Source organism: Ailuropoda melanoleuca, chromosome 14, assembly GCF_002007445.2.
Source record: "Ailuropoda melanoleuca isolate Jingjing chromosome 14, ASM200744v2, whole genome shotgun sequence".
NCBI classification, from domain to species: Eukaryota; Metazoa; Chordata; class Mammalia; order Carnivora; family Ursidae; genus Ailuropoda; species Ailuropoda melanoleuca.
In genome coordinates this window covers 43,010,726-43,023,329 of record NC_048231.1, presented here as the reverse complement: position 1 = coordinate 43,023,329, position 12,604 = coordinate 43,010,726, and the positions used below count along the sequence as shown (strand labels likewise).

Below are 12,604 nucleotides of genomic sequence, written 5' to 3'. Positions count from 1 at the left end.
CGGGAGGGCGCGAGGCGGGGCAGCCACGCGGAGTGCCGGCCTTTGTGAAGCATCATGGCCGCGGGCCTCGGAGAACGCGGGGCCAGGGTCCCGCCGTGGCGGGGGAGGGGGGCCGGGCCCCAGGCCCCAGGCGGCGCCGACGCCGGTCGCTCTCCGCCCGGGTAAACAGCCCGAGTGTAACGAGGCCCCTCGCCCTGTGGGCCCGAAGCCGTAGCGTCGCTTTCAGGCGGGAAAGGTATGAACACGGGTAGTGCTCGCTCAGGATCCTGCCGGGTGTAACAGTTTGGGAAATCTGAGAAGTCGCCTAAGTCCTTTTCTCCGCCAAATGCTCATGGGTTGAGTGTCACTTAGATAAGCGGAATGTGGTTTTGTTGTAACAATGGTCGTGGTAGAAATAAATGGAAGGTGGCAACCTGTTGATAGTGATACCATTCGATGGTATCAAGTACCATTCGAAGGCCTTGGGTTGCTCTTGATAGGAATTTGATTTGCTATTCTGCATGCTTGCATGTGCCTTGTTACCTGATGCACGGCAGTCCAGGCTAGGGCTGGTGACTGTGTGAGGCCAACCACCAGGCGGAGAACCTCTTTTTCCTGGTCTAAGCCTGGACTTCCAGTCAGTCGCCTGACGCTGAGTGGCCCAAACCCTGCCGCAGGCTGTCACTCACCAAAGGGAGTGAATGGCCAGTCAGGAGTGCGCCTGTGAGTACAGGATGTGAGGCCTGTTGGAGGATGACAAAAGGAATGGATGAGGTCATACTGCTGCTGGGTTGGGCGGGAGGCTGCGGTGTGAGAGGCTTGACCGAAAGGCACCAGCCCCAGCACTGGACAGTACAGCCAGTGCCTTGATGCCAGCAAGTGGACTTCAGTGAAGGGCGCTGTCCAAGCCTGTTGGTTTTACCCCATGTACCAGGGATCCAGGGGAGCCTGCTGCAAGTCTGCTGCTGGCTTACAGTCCACTTGGCAAGCAAGGTTTGCATCCGTGTGTTCAATCAGCTGAAGCAGCAGTGAGGCTGATGGTGGGACAGTCACTCTTTGAGCCATTTATGGTCAAGCACTCTGTAGGGCACTTCCTGGGGATTGTTATAATCTGACCATGACCTTGGTAGTAGAAAACATGAATCTCACTGGATTGCTTGGCCTTGGTCCCTCTTAGTAACTGCTCTTCCCTTCCCCCTTTGGTGGTCTCATATGCTTCCTGGCTTTAATGCCTTCTCTCCTTGACATCTCCCATCGCCTTCTCCAGCTCTGGCCTCCCTTCTGAGCCTCTGTCTTTTCCCTATCTCCATATGTTGCTTTGATGCCAAGTAGCCATGTTCAAACCTAAATCCTTATCTTTACCCACCCCACAACACTTCTCATGCTGCCTTCACCACCTCAATGTGTGACAGCTCTGTTCATGAGTTTAGAGTCACCTGGATTCCTCTGTTAGGCCTCAGTGCAACACTCAGGACTATTTCTTACCACCTTCAGTTTAATATGCTATTCTGAACTTCCTGGTGAGCCTCTAAATTCTTCTCTTTGCTCTCACTCCTGCTCCTTTCCCTACTCACCCACGATAGTTTTTCTGGACACAGAATGATTTTTTTAAACTGTAAGATAGTGTAAAACCGAGGAAGTGAGGAGAGGAGAGAGCTTGCCTGAGTGGTAAAGCAGCTTTACTGCTTTCTAGCTGTGTGACCTTGAGCAAGTTGCTTAACCTTTCTGTCCTTAACCTATCTCTTAGTGCTGTGTGAGAACTGGTGAGTGAAAATGCATAACACTCTTAGAGCAGGGCCTGGCTGAAGGTTGGTTGCCACTGCTGTCCTTGGATCATGTCCTGTCCAGTGGCCCATCTCTTAAGATAAGAGCCGCAGCCCTGGTCTCAGTCCCCCTTAGCAGGCTGCTTTCATCTGCTGCACTGCATCTGTACCCCGGGGCTTTGCTCTTCTGTCACCTGGAACGTCCCCTCCTCCCACCCACTTAGCTCACTGTCTTCTGCCTCCAGATGGGCTCTGGCTGTGCAGTCTTTGCTGTCTGCCCTTTCTGAAGCTGCCCCCCCCAACTCCTTGTTTTCTCTTGAAAACTTCTCAGCTTTTCTTAGTTGTTTCTCCATCTCTCCTGCTAAAAAGAGAGCTCTGTGGGGTATGGATTTTCTCTGTTTTGTGTCCTTAGCATCTAGAATGGTACGTGGGCCATGTGGAAAGTGTTCAGCAAACACTTGTTGAATGAGTAGAGCAAGCTTACAGGGGAAAGTAAGGAAGTTGCCAGGACTGTCCTACTGTGAGCTCTGAGCCTTGAGCTGCTGCCCCTGGGGCTGGGCAGGCTTTCCTGATCTCCCAGGGAGAAAGAGCGCTTTATTCCTCTACAGCTCCCTGACCCCACCCTCTGCACCTCTTCCAGGCCTCCCTGCATTGTTGTTATTATCATCTTTGCTTTGTGTTTTGGTGATGGCAGCTGCTTGGTCTTTTAACATGGTAGCAGGTGTCCCCATCCTGTACCATCCTTTGTTTCAGCCCCCCCCCCTTCAGCCCCCAGAGTCACAGATTGGCTCTTGCTAGTGTCTCCACAGACCTACCAGAAGTCGATGGGTTCGGTCCTGATTTTTATCTGTGTTCTGTAGCACTGGACATGCTGACCTGTCTGTCCTCTGAAATGTTCTTTGTTGGTTGCCAGTAGACTGGCCTTACTTCACTCAGTTCTCCTTGTGCGTGTTCAGCTGCAGCCTCCTTAGCGTTTATCTCAGTCTGAGTCTTGTTATCTCTATGCAGTATCCCCTTGGTCTTTAGCACCTTTAACAGATACACCTTTGGGGGAGGGGTTGTGTTAAACTCCCATCGAATTCAGAAATGTAAGGACATCTTAGAATCTAGGAAATAGAGTGACAGCTCAGTGGTCATTGCCCTTCCAACTGTGTCCAGGTGGTGGGGACCTTGTCTCTTGCTTATGGTAGTACATCTCTTAGGGTAGAGGCCAGTGAATATTGGTTGAATGAATGAATTAAATCTAAGTTAAGTCTCTGGTTTTTATGTTGTGTCTCCTTGAAAGTACAACCACCACGCTCTACTCCTTCACTGTAAACTTCTTAAATATGTGCTGTCTGCTGTCTCTGTTCTATCCATGCAGCCAGTCAAGCCTGCCCTATGTGGGCATGGGCATGCATGTGCGTAGCTGCACCCGTGTGCATGGCATGTTCATGCGTGTGTGTGTCTGCATGGTGTGGGAGTGTGCGCGCATACACATTTGCGTCTGCACGTGCTTCTCCTGCTTTGATGCCCGGCCCTCCTGCAGACCTCTGGGTTTTTGGATTGTCCCTCTGACCTGCCTTTTCACGTCATCCCTTTTGTTGTCCTTTCTCTGAAGGGAAGCTTCCCAGAGTTGCATCTTCAACCCTCTTCTTGGTCTGTGTTGCCTCTCTGGGCAGCCTCTCTCCTGTGGTTTTGGCGACTTATCACCTCGCTGATGTGTTCTGGCCTTCTGTTTCCCGGCCAGTCACAGCTCCAGAGCTGTGGCCTCAGCACCTGTTGGATAGGTCTCCCTGGAGGCTCCATCCGTTCTCCTCTTCAGGCTCCTGCCTGAATGCTGGAACACGTGTGTCCCTCCAGGGGAGAAGCCTCATTCGCCTTCAGTTACCTCTTGTCTCTGCTCTCCACCTCTACCCAGTCAGCAGTGGGGTCAGTTCTGTGTCTTCACTGTTCTTGAGGGCTCCGGCCCCATCAACGGAGCTTCTTTCACACCTTTGTGCTCTGGCCTGGAGGACTGCCCTCTATGCCTTGAACATAGGCACTGGGCCTGGCACAGCTGTCAGTCTCCTTTTTCAAATAGGGACTGAATTGTGGCATGAGAATCACTTCACCCTTGGTGGCTCCTTATTGCCCCCAGGAGGGAGCCAGGCTCCGGATGGCACCCAGGACTTCCTGTGTCCTTGGCTCCAGCTGTCTCCTGAGGCTCCCCCGACCAAACCTGGCCAGGTTCCCTTCCCCACAGCCACCACCCCCTCCTCTACCGGGAACAGAACATGCCACCTCTGGTGACCTCAGCACGCTGCATCACTGTCCCGGTCCACGTGCCACCTTGTGGGCCCAGGAGAGCCTTGGGGTCCCTGGGTAGCAGAGCGCCTGGCCGTACCTCTGAGGCCCTAGTGCCGCAGAGTTGAGCTGAGGGTCTCGCATTCGCCCTCACCCTCTGACTGACCCAGCCCTAGCAGGTGAGTGGATCCATGTCGCTCTGATGGCCAGAGGGAGGCCACACACCTTGTGTGTGTTCCGGAAAGGGCAGCCTTGCACCGTGAGCTTGATTACCTAGTAAACTGAGTTAAAGGAATGCTGCGGTGAAGCTTAGCCTAGTTTTTAAAAGTCTTTCTTGAACCTTAAGATAATACTGTTTTTGTGCTTCTGAAGTAGGAATAACAGTGGACAATTAATAAGATATTTAGCTTTGGACTTAAATCGTAATTTAGGTTCTGAAGGAAGAATGTAGAGCTAGATTGTTTTGAAGCCTAGAAGGTTCTCTGAGGCAGTAGTATTTCAAGTTCTTTACTACACTGTTAATAGCACTTGACTCTCAGTACCAGGGAAGCAGAAGGTTTCTGTCATTTTGTGACGATGTTTTTAAATCTCTTTGCAGGTGGAAGAAGAAAGGTGCCACTTTGGCATGAAGACAGACTCGCTTAGTCGTCAGTCATTTAAGCTGAGTGCATTGTGATTTCCAATAATTGAGGCAGTGGTTCTAAAAGCTGTCTACATTAATGAAAAGAGCAATGTGGCCAGCTTGACTAAGCCGCCAGCGTGTGCAGCGCGGGCAGGACGGCACCGGGTCTCAACGGACTTGTGCATGTTAGCTGTATAGATTTATGTAAGGTTTTTTAAAACTCTGGTCTTTTAAAATAGTCTTAACCACTTTTACTATGGAGACATATGAGAGTCCCTCTCCTCTCCCGCGTGAGCCCGCAGGAGAAGCGGTGATGGAGAACCGAGCTTGCCCCCTCCAAGCGCTGCCCCGTGAACAGTCTCCACCACCTCCCCTGCAAACGTCCAGTGATGCAGAGGTAATGGACGTTGGCTCTGGTGGTGATGGACAGGCCGAACCCCCTGCTGAGGACCCGCTCAACTTCTACGGAGCTTCTCTTCTCTCCAAAGGATCCTTCTCTAAGGCCCGCCTCCTCATAGACCCGAACTGTAGTGGCCACAGCCCGCGCACCGCCCGGCACGCACCTGCGGTCCGGAAGTTCTCCCCTGACCTTAAGTTGCTTAAGGATGTAAAGATTAGCGTGAGCTTTACCGAGAGCTGCAGGAGTAAGGACAGGAAGGTGCTGTACACAGGAGTGGAGCGCGACGCTCGTGCAGAGTGCGGTCTGGCCCTTAGCCCTGTCAGTGGAGACGTGCATGCTTGTCCCTTTGGCGGGAGTGTTGGGAATGGGGTAGGTGTAGGGGGTGAGAGTGCTGATAAGAAGGATGAGGAGAATGAGCTGGATCAGGAAAAGAGAGTGGAGTACGCAGTGCTCGATGAGTTAGAAGATTTTACTGACAATTTGGAGCTAGATGAAGAAGGAGCAGGCGGGTTCACGGCTAAAGCAATCGTGCAGAGAGACAGAGTGGATGAAGAGGCCTTGAACTTCTCCTATGAGGTATGTCGGGCGACCCCTCCTTTGGAGCACTCTTAGCAAAACCCAAAGAGAGGTGTTGGGAACTGCAGCATCTTTTGAAAGCTGATGTTGTGGAGGAAAAAAAAAACATATGAGGTGGAATAATGTTAATGTGGAAAAGAAAAAGCTGTGAAAGTCCAGGTTTTTAAATTTTCCTAATGAAAGGTTTGGCTGAGCAGTCGACCTTGTACCCTTTACGCAACCTGAGTTGGAAGGTGCTGCTGAGAGGCGCTTCCTGGTGGCGTGTGCACCTGTACCAGGCGTCAAGTGTGTTGGTTGCAGTTGTCAGTTTCTTCCTGTTTGTCTTTCAGATGATCACGCAACATAAAGGCATACCTAGGCCCCCACTTCAGAGTGCCTCATTTCTGTGTCTGTTCTCACTAATGCTATTAAGCTTGCCTACGGTACAGGAACACAGGCTCCGGGTGCCCTGGTGTCTGAACAGCATATTTTGCAGGATGATTTTGACAACGATGTTGATGCTCTGCTGGAAGAGGGCCTTTGTGCTCCCAAAAAGAGACGGATGGAGGAGAAATACGGAGGAGACAGTGACCATCCATCTGACGGAGAGACAAGCGTACAGCCAATGATGACCAAGATTAAAACTGTGCTAAAAAGTAAGTCAGCCAGTCAGAAAGTAGTGTGTTTGTGGGGCGGCAGAAGTGCCAGTTTGAGAGCCCTTGGGTGCCAGGCAGTGGTGTGGGCAGTGGGCACGTGTTTGCGGGAGGACAGTCACATGTGATGAAGGAGAAACAGACAAGACACAAGGAGGTATCATACGCACAATGATCTGGGTGCAGTTTGTGGTGTCTGCTGTGGATACGCACCAGAGCGGCTGGTGTTGTGCAGGGGGTAGGGAGGGTACCTCTGATGGGGTGAGGAGGGGGGATGATGTTGTTGCTGGGTGATGACGAGATGGGCAGCTAGAGGATGTGAGGTCAAGGCCAGAGGTGGGTGCAGCACTGTGGCAGGCGATGGTTGCAGTCTGGGTTTTGGATTCTCTGCCAAGTGTCAGGGGAAGCCACTAGAAGCAGGCAGGAATTGTTACACAATTTTTGTCTAAAAGCACAGCTCCTGTGGCTGCAGCATGGTGTGTGTACTTTAGGTGGGCAGGGTGGGAGGTTCTCTGGTAGGGGTGAAGGTGTTCCAGAGCTGCACTTGGATTTGGGGATGGTGGGGGGAGCAGTCGGAAGGCACCCAGAGTCATGCCTGTGCTGCTCGTTTGCCAGTGCTGTGCAGAGCTGAGAGAAGTCGGTGTCAGTTTCTACCTTTCCTGTCCTGGAGTTGCCTATGGGGCTGGGCATTGGGCAGTGGGAAGGGACTGAACAGATGCGTGGGGACTCAGGCACACAGTTGAGACCTTGGGCTGAGGGCTGGGGTGTAGAAGGTGGCGTGGCATGATGGGAAGAAATTGAGGGCAGGTGGTGTGCAGACTCCGACTGCAGAGTGGACAGGTCGGCTGTGCTGGGTGCCACAAAGCCCTGTCCATTCTGAGTGGCCCGGTTCAGGTTCACAGTATGCTTGGCCATGACCGCAGGCGTGCCACTGGGCCTGCCTGCACCAGGCACTGCTTTGCCTTTCCCTCTGCAGCCTTCTGCTCCACCTCACCCTCCTGGCAGCCTGCCCTGCAGTACTGCCTCCTAGGAGCTGCAGCATGGGCCTCAGGCTCAGAGGCTGCGTGTAAGCTGCTTGTGAGCTCTTCAGACAGCTGGGCCAACTTTATGACTGCTAGTTGTCACAAATGAGTAGCCCAGGTGCACCTGTGTCCCATGTTGTACTTTGCTGGCATTTTGTTTGCTTCTGCTTGTCCTGACTTAGCCCAGAGCTGGTGTAAGGCAGCTCCTTGGCTCTAGCCTAGGTAGGGGAGAGTTCCTGCCAGTGTTTGTGTATCTCTGACTTGTAGTGCTTCCTTCCAGGGCCCATCCTGACATCAGCCATCCAGCCAGTACTGTTATGTTCTGATGTCAGGCCAGGGGTTAACACTGCCGGGTGGGGTCCTGGCACTGGGGTGCTACTCCCTTGTCTGTGAGAGTCCCTCATGCCATTTCATTATGTCTGTGGTTTTTAAATTTCATTTGCTTTTTTCTTTTGTTCCTGAATTTTTTGCTTGCTCCCAATTCCGCTAAGAGAATTAAATTTCAGTTAAATCTTTGTGCTCTTCCTAGTCACTGGGCTTGTCAGTGGCAGGTGTCAAGTGGGTAACAAGTCTTGAGCTTTTTTCTCTGATTGCCTGTAAAGCAAAGAAGGGATTGGAAGTAGTGTTTTAAAACTGATTTAGAAAAGTATGATTTGGAAGTAGTGTTTCACATGCCGGTGAGAGTGTGTAGCTCGGGTACAACGAACGCTTGCTATCTAGTCACAGGGAGCAGTGGTTGGCAGACATGCGATTTATTAGCAAAGCTTACTCAGCCCCTGGGGTGCCTCCGGCCACAGCCGGGGCAGGCAGTGAGGGACTGATGCCTGTGGCGCTCACGGCTGTGCAGACAGCAGCTGAGGTGAGGACTTGTGTCTTGCAGAACCTCATCCCAGGCTCCTTCATGCACCATGTGCTGTTCTAGGCCCCAGAGCACAGCTGTGAACAAGGCGGACAGCCTCCTGCTGTTGAAGAGGGACTTAGACTCTCTGGGTTGGAGCCATGTAGATAAGCACCACAGTTGAGAGCAGAGTTTTGTGCCTGGGAGGTGCTGAGTGGCAGTCAGGGCTGGAGTAGGCTCTGTCTGCTGGAGGGTGGGGTTTTCCCCTACTCCCCTAGTTCTTAGAGGTTCTTTTCAATCCTTGGTTGACTTGACTATTTTTATCTGCCACGTGTCATAATTTTGAAGCCATCTCTACACCTCAAGGTATTTTTGAAGTGATTGTGGGATGCTCTTGTCTCCTGTGCAGGTCGTGGCCGTCCTCCTACAGAACCGTTGCCCGACGGGTGGATCATGACATTCCATAACTCCGGAGTCCCGGTGTACCTACACAGAGAGTCTCGGGTGGTCACCTGGTCCAGGCCGTACTTCCTGGGAACGGGAAGCATACGGGTAGGGGATGCATCAGTCATGAATTTAGTCTTGTAAGTTTGCAGACTAAACACGCACACCTTGCGTTTGGATGGTAGCCAGGCAGAGGCAAGTGGAAGGCTTCGGGTGTTCAGAACTTTGGGGTCATCCTTGTAATATGTGTTGCAATTTCACTATCCACAGAAACATGATCCTCCTCTGAGCAGCATTCCCTGTCTGCATTACAAGAAAATGAAGGACAATGAGGAAAGAGAGCAAAACAGTGAGCTTGCCCCCAGTGGGGAAGTGTCCCCTGTCAAGCCCCTGAGCCGATCTGCGGAGTTGGAATTCCCCCTGGAAGAGCCCGACTCCATGGGAGCTGACTCGGGGGCCCTGGATGAGAAGGACCCACTGGGGGCTGAGGCTGCCCCTGGGGCCCTGGGGCAGGTGAAGGCCAAGGTTGAGGTGTGCAAAGATGAATCAGTTGGTAAGTTTCTGGGGTGAACTTCCTTCCTTCCTTGCTGGTTGGGATCCATCTACAGAGACGTGGCTGCACTCCACGCCTTCCCCGGGGTTACATTCCTTCTGCCAAAGGCGACCTGTTCCTGTTTTTGTCTGTGAGGAAGGGACTTCTGGGGACCTCTCTCTACTCTTACATGGTTGGAAACTCCTGTCTCCCTGATCTTAGAACCTTCCTGGGTCTTCAGGCCCCACATGGCCAGTGCTGCCATGGAGATGGCTACTGTCATTGCAGACTGGCCTTTTTCTCTGGTCACGTTTGTGACCTTTCCTGAAATCTTGGTTTTTCAGTAGGATGTGCTCATGTGGCGTTGTTTTGATCTATCTTGATGCACTCAGAATGAACTTCTTCAAGCCACAGACTCAGTACTGGGAGACAGCCACTATTCTGTGGAGTTTTCCTCTTCAACTCCGTAATTGCTTTTGGCTGTGTATTGGTGTTTCTTTTCTCTCTTCTGTGTTTTTTAGCTTAGGTCTACCCATGCAAGTCTTAGTTTTCTCTACAATGGTGGCAGACCTTTCTCAACCTACTTGCTGAATCTCTTTCAAAGGGGACTTTGTGTTTTCAGGATTTCTGGTTATTGCTATTAGGATTTTGTCTGATATTGCTGCCCAGCCTTCCTTGTAACTCGTAGGTGTGAGGAGCCTAGAAAAGCTGGGGTGGAGCGGGCCGGGTGGAGCCTTAGGCATCTGGGGAAAGGCAGGGTGTGTCACTGCTCCCCAGTTTCCCCCCGCGCGGGTGGACTGCCATCTTCCCCCCCGAACCTGCCTGCCTGTGCCTCCCTCCACATCCACGTCAGCTTCCCGTGTTCCGTCAGTGTGTCAGCACTTTTCTCGGGACCCAGCTGGAAGGGAGCTTTCATTTTAAGACTCAACGTATTTGTTTCTTCCTTTAAATCCATCTTTATACACGTGTAACACCTGAATGTGTTCTTGTTTTTCTGAAAACACCTGTCTTTCACATCTAATTTTACTCCCTTGGGAGAGGTGACCACTGTACTTGTTTCCAGACTTCCTTTCCTGCATTCACATGTAAAGAAATAGGTGGTTTGGGTGTGTAATTAAGTGCTGCAGGTATATCATTTCACAGCCTTGTGTTTTAACCATGTATTCCTCGGTCTCACACGTGGAACTCCTCCCTCCACTTCCACAGGCATTGCTCTTAGGGCTGAGTATGAGCCACAAGTCCCTGCCTCAGGGCTTACACTTGAGTAAGAAACCAGTGAGCATGACATGACCCTCTAGGATATCCTGGGAGAGAGAGGGGTAGTGGGTACAACAGTAAAAGCAGGAGGCCCCTGGGAACTTCACGGAGTGGGGGTGGGTGGTGAGCGGTGGGACTGGGCCAGGGGCTATGTGGGGAGAGGCATGACAGGTGCCAGGGCCCCAGCTGCCTGGGTGTGTTGCTGAGTGTGCAGCCAGCCAGAGTGGCTGGAGGGGAGAGCGCAAGGTGCACAGTGCTTCGGCTGCTGTGGTACTTGTTTTGATACAGGGAGAAAAGTCTTGAAGACCATCTGGTTTTTTGGGTTTTATTTAAAGCTTTTTCTTGTTCTTCTTGTTCTTGTTCCAAACAGACTAAAAGAACGTCTCAGAAATTTGTCCATAAGGGACCTTCCTGAGTAATTTGAGTGACAGGACCTAATTCAGGGGCACCTGGGTGGCTCAGTCAGTTAAGCGTCTGCTTTAGGCTCAGGTCATGATTCCAGGGTGCTGGGATCAAGCCCCATGTCAGGCTCCCTATTCAGTGGGGAACCCACTTCTCCCTCTTTTTGCCCCTCTCCCCTTACTTGTGCTTTCTCGCTCACTCTCTCAAATAGATAAATAAAATCTTAAAAAAAAAAAAAGAAGGAAAGGACCTGATTCTTTGCCCTCAAAAGGAAAAGGGAAAGGGGAATAGCATGGCAGGACCTGTTTGGTGGGTTGTCCATCACCATCCTACTCACTGGACAGAGGAAACATGACTCTTAGGTTGGAAGTTAGCAGTTTTGTTCTCTGGTAAATCCACACAGATCTTGAGGAATTTCGGAACTACCTGGAAAAGCGTTTTGACTTTGAGCAAGTCACTGTGAAGAAATTCAGGACTTGGGCTGAGCGGCGGCAATTTAACCGAGAAATGAAACGGAAACAGGCTGAGTCCGAGAGGCCCATTCTGCCGGCCAATCAGAAGCTCATCACTCTGTCTGTGCAGGATGCACCCACAAAGAAAGGTGAGTTGGGGCGTGTATGGCCGATTGGTTAGCCTGTTGTTTTTCACTTGATGGTCTTAGAACATATGCTTTGTGTGTGAGTTGCATTTACTTCAGAGCTTATGTTTACCCTGTGAATGCCGAAGTGCACTACGTTCACGGTGGTGAGCCCCTAATTCCGTGAGTCGCTAACTTGGATGGTGCCCGGTCCCAAGTGCTAGCTTGCAGCAGGTCCTCACGCTGTTGCTGAGATAGGCCTTCTTGTCACAGAGTTTGTCATTAACCCCAACGGGAAGTCCGAGGTCTGCATCCTGCACGAGTACATGCAGCGCGTCCTCAAGGTCCGCCCTGTTTATAATTTCTTTGAATGTGGTAAGTTTGACCTTCCTCATCTCAGCCCTGAAGAATCCTACACCTCGTTGGGTCATGGTGGGGGAGGTGGGAACTGACCATTAACCTCACTCCGCTGGAATAGAAGTGAAAGGGCAGGGCAGGGAGAAGTGTGCTGCAGGTGGGCGGGTCGTTTTCACAGCCATGTGCCCCTTCTGAGGGCAAATGCCCCTGCCTCCCCCTTTCTTTATCCATACTCCCCCCCACCCGCATCTTCCTCTCATCCCTTGCTCTGAAGAAGGCCCCCCACTGCCTGGGGGCGGGTGGACGAAGGGGCCTCAGGCCTGCACTTCCCACCAGCTGTCTCCTGTGGCCATCCGCATCACATCTTTGTGAAAACCAGTTTGTCTTCCCCGTGGAACTCTGAACAGGAGTCACTCATTGTTTTCATGTTGTTTCTTTGGCTTCCTGCATCTGTGTATCTCTGCTCTTCACAGTCCTCAGTTCATCTTTCACAGACATTGATCCTTGTCCCTGGTGGCTTGGCCTCTGGCCTACTGTCCCCTTCCAGCTTACTAACCTATGGTCCCGTTTCCCAGTTTTCCTGGCATGCTCTCTGCCTGCTGACCAATCCTTGGCCCTATCTCCATGCTTCAGGGAGCCCCCGTCTCTGCCTTCCAGCAGTAGCCCTGACCCTGCCTTGTCTCTTGGTGCTAGCAGATTGTATGTGTGCATGTGTGCACACCTTTAATGTCTTGGCAAGTATTTTTAAAACTGTAATTTTAATTTTAAGAGAACCCAAGTGAGCCTTTTGGTGCCTCGGTGACCATTGATGGTGTGACCTATGGATCTGGAACTGCAAGCAGCAAAAAACTTGCGAAGAATAAAGCTGGTAATGTGCCTACCTGGGTGCCAGAGACCAATACTGTCCACGGTGTCTGCCCTCCCCTTGGCTAGGGAGG

At 51.7% G+C, this 12,604-nt stretch overlaps 1 protein-coding gene across 2 annotated transcripts in view; it reads left to right on the top strand.

Moving 5' to 3' along the window:
* Positions 1-21: 21 nt before the first annotated feature.
* The window catches only part of DGCR8 (DGCR8 microprocessor complex subunit), a 34,744-nt gene continuing 22,161 nt past the window's right edge, over positions 22-12,604 (top strand). Inside the window, exons 1-8 of one of the 2 annotated variants that reach the window (XM_034643348.1) lie at positions 22-235; positions 4,606-5,605; positions 6,081-6,240; positions 8,507-8,649; positions 8,812-9,094; positions 11,136-11,333; positions 11,583-11,684; positions 12,436-12,534. In XM_034643348.1, the coding sequence (XP_034499239.1) occupies positions 4,886-5,605; positions 6,081-6,240; positions 8,507-8,649; positions 8,812-9,094; positions 11,136-11,333; positions 11,583-11,684; positions 12,436-12,534 (1,705 nt within the window). In that variant the 5' untranslated portion in view covers positions 22-235; positions 4,606-4,885. Of the gene's footprint in view, positions 5,606-6,080; positions 6,241-8,506; positions 8,650-8,811; positions 9,095-11,135; positions 11,334-11,582; positions 11,685-12,435; positions 12,535-12,604 lie in introns of both variants that reach the window. The other variant, XM_002920581.4, reaches the window with a different exon arrangement.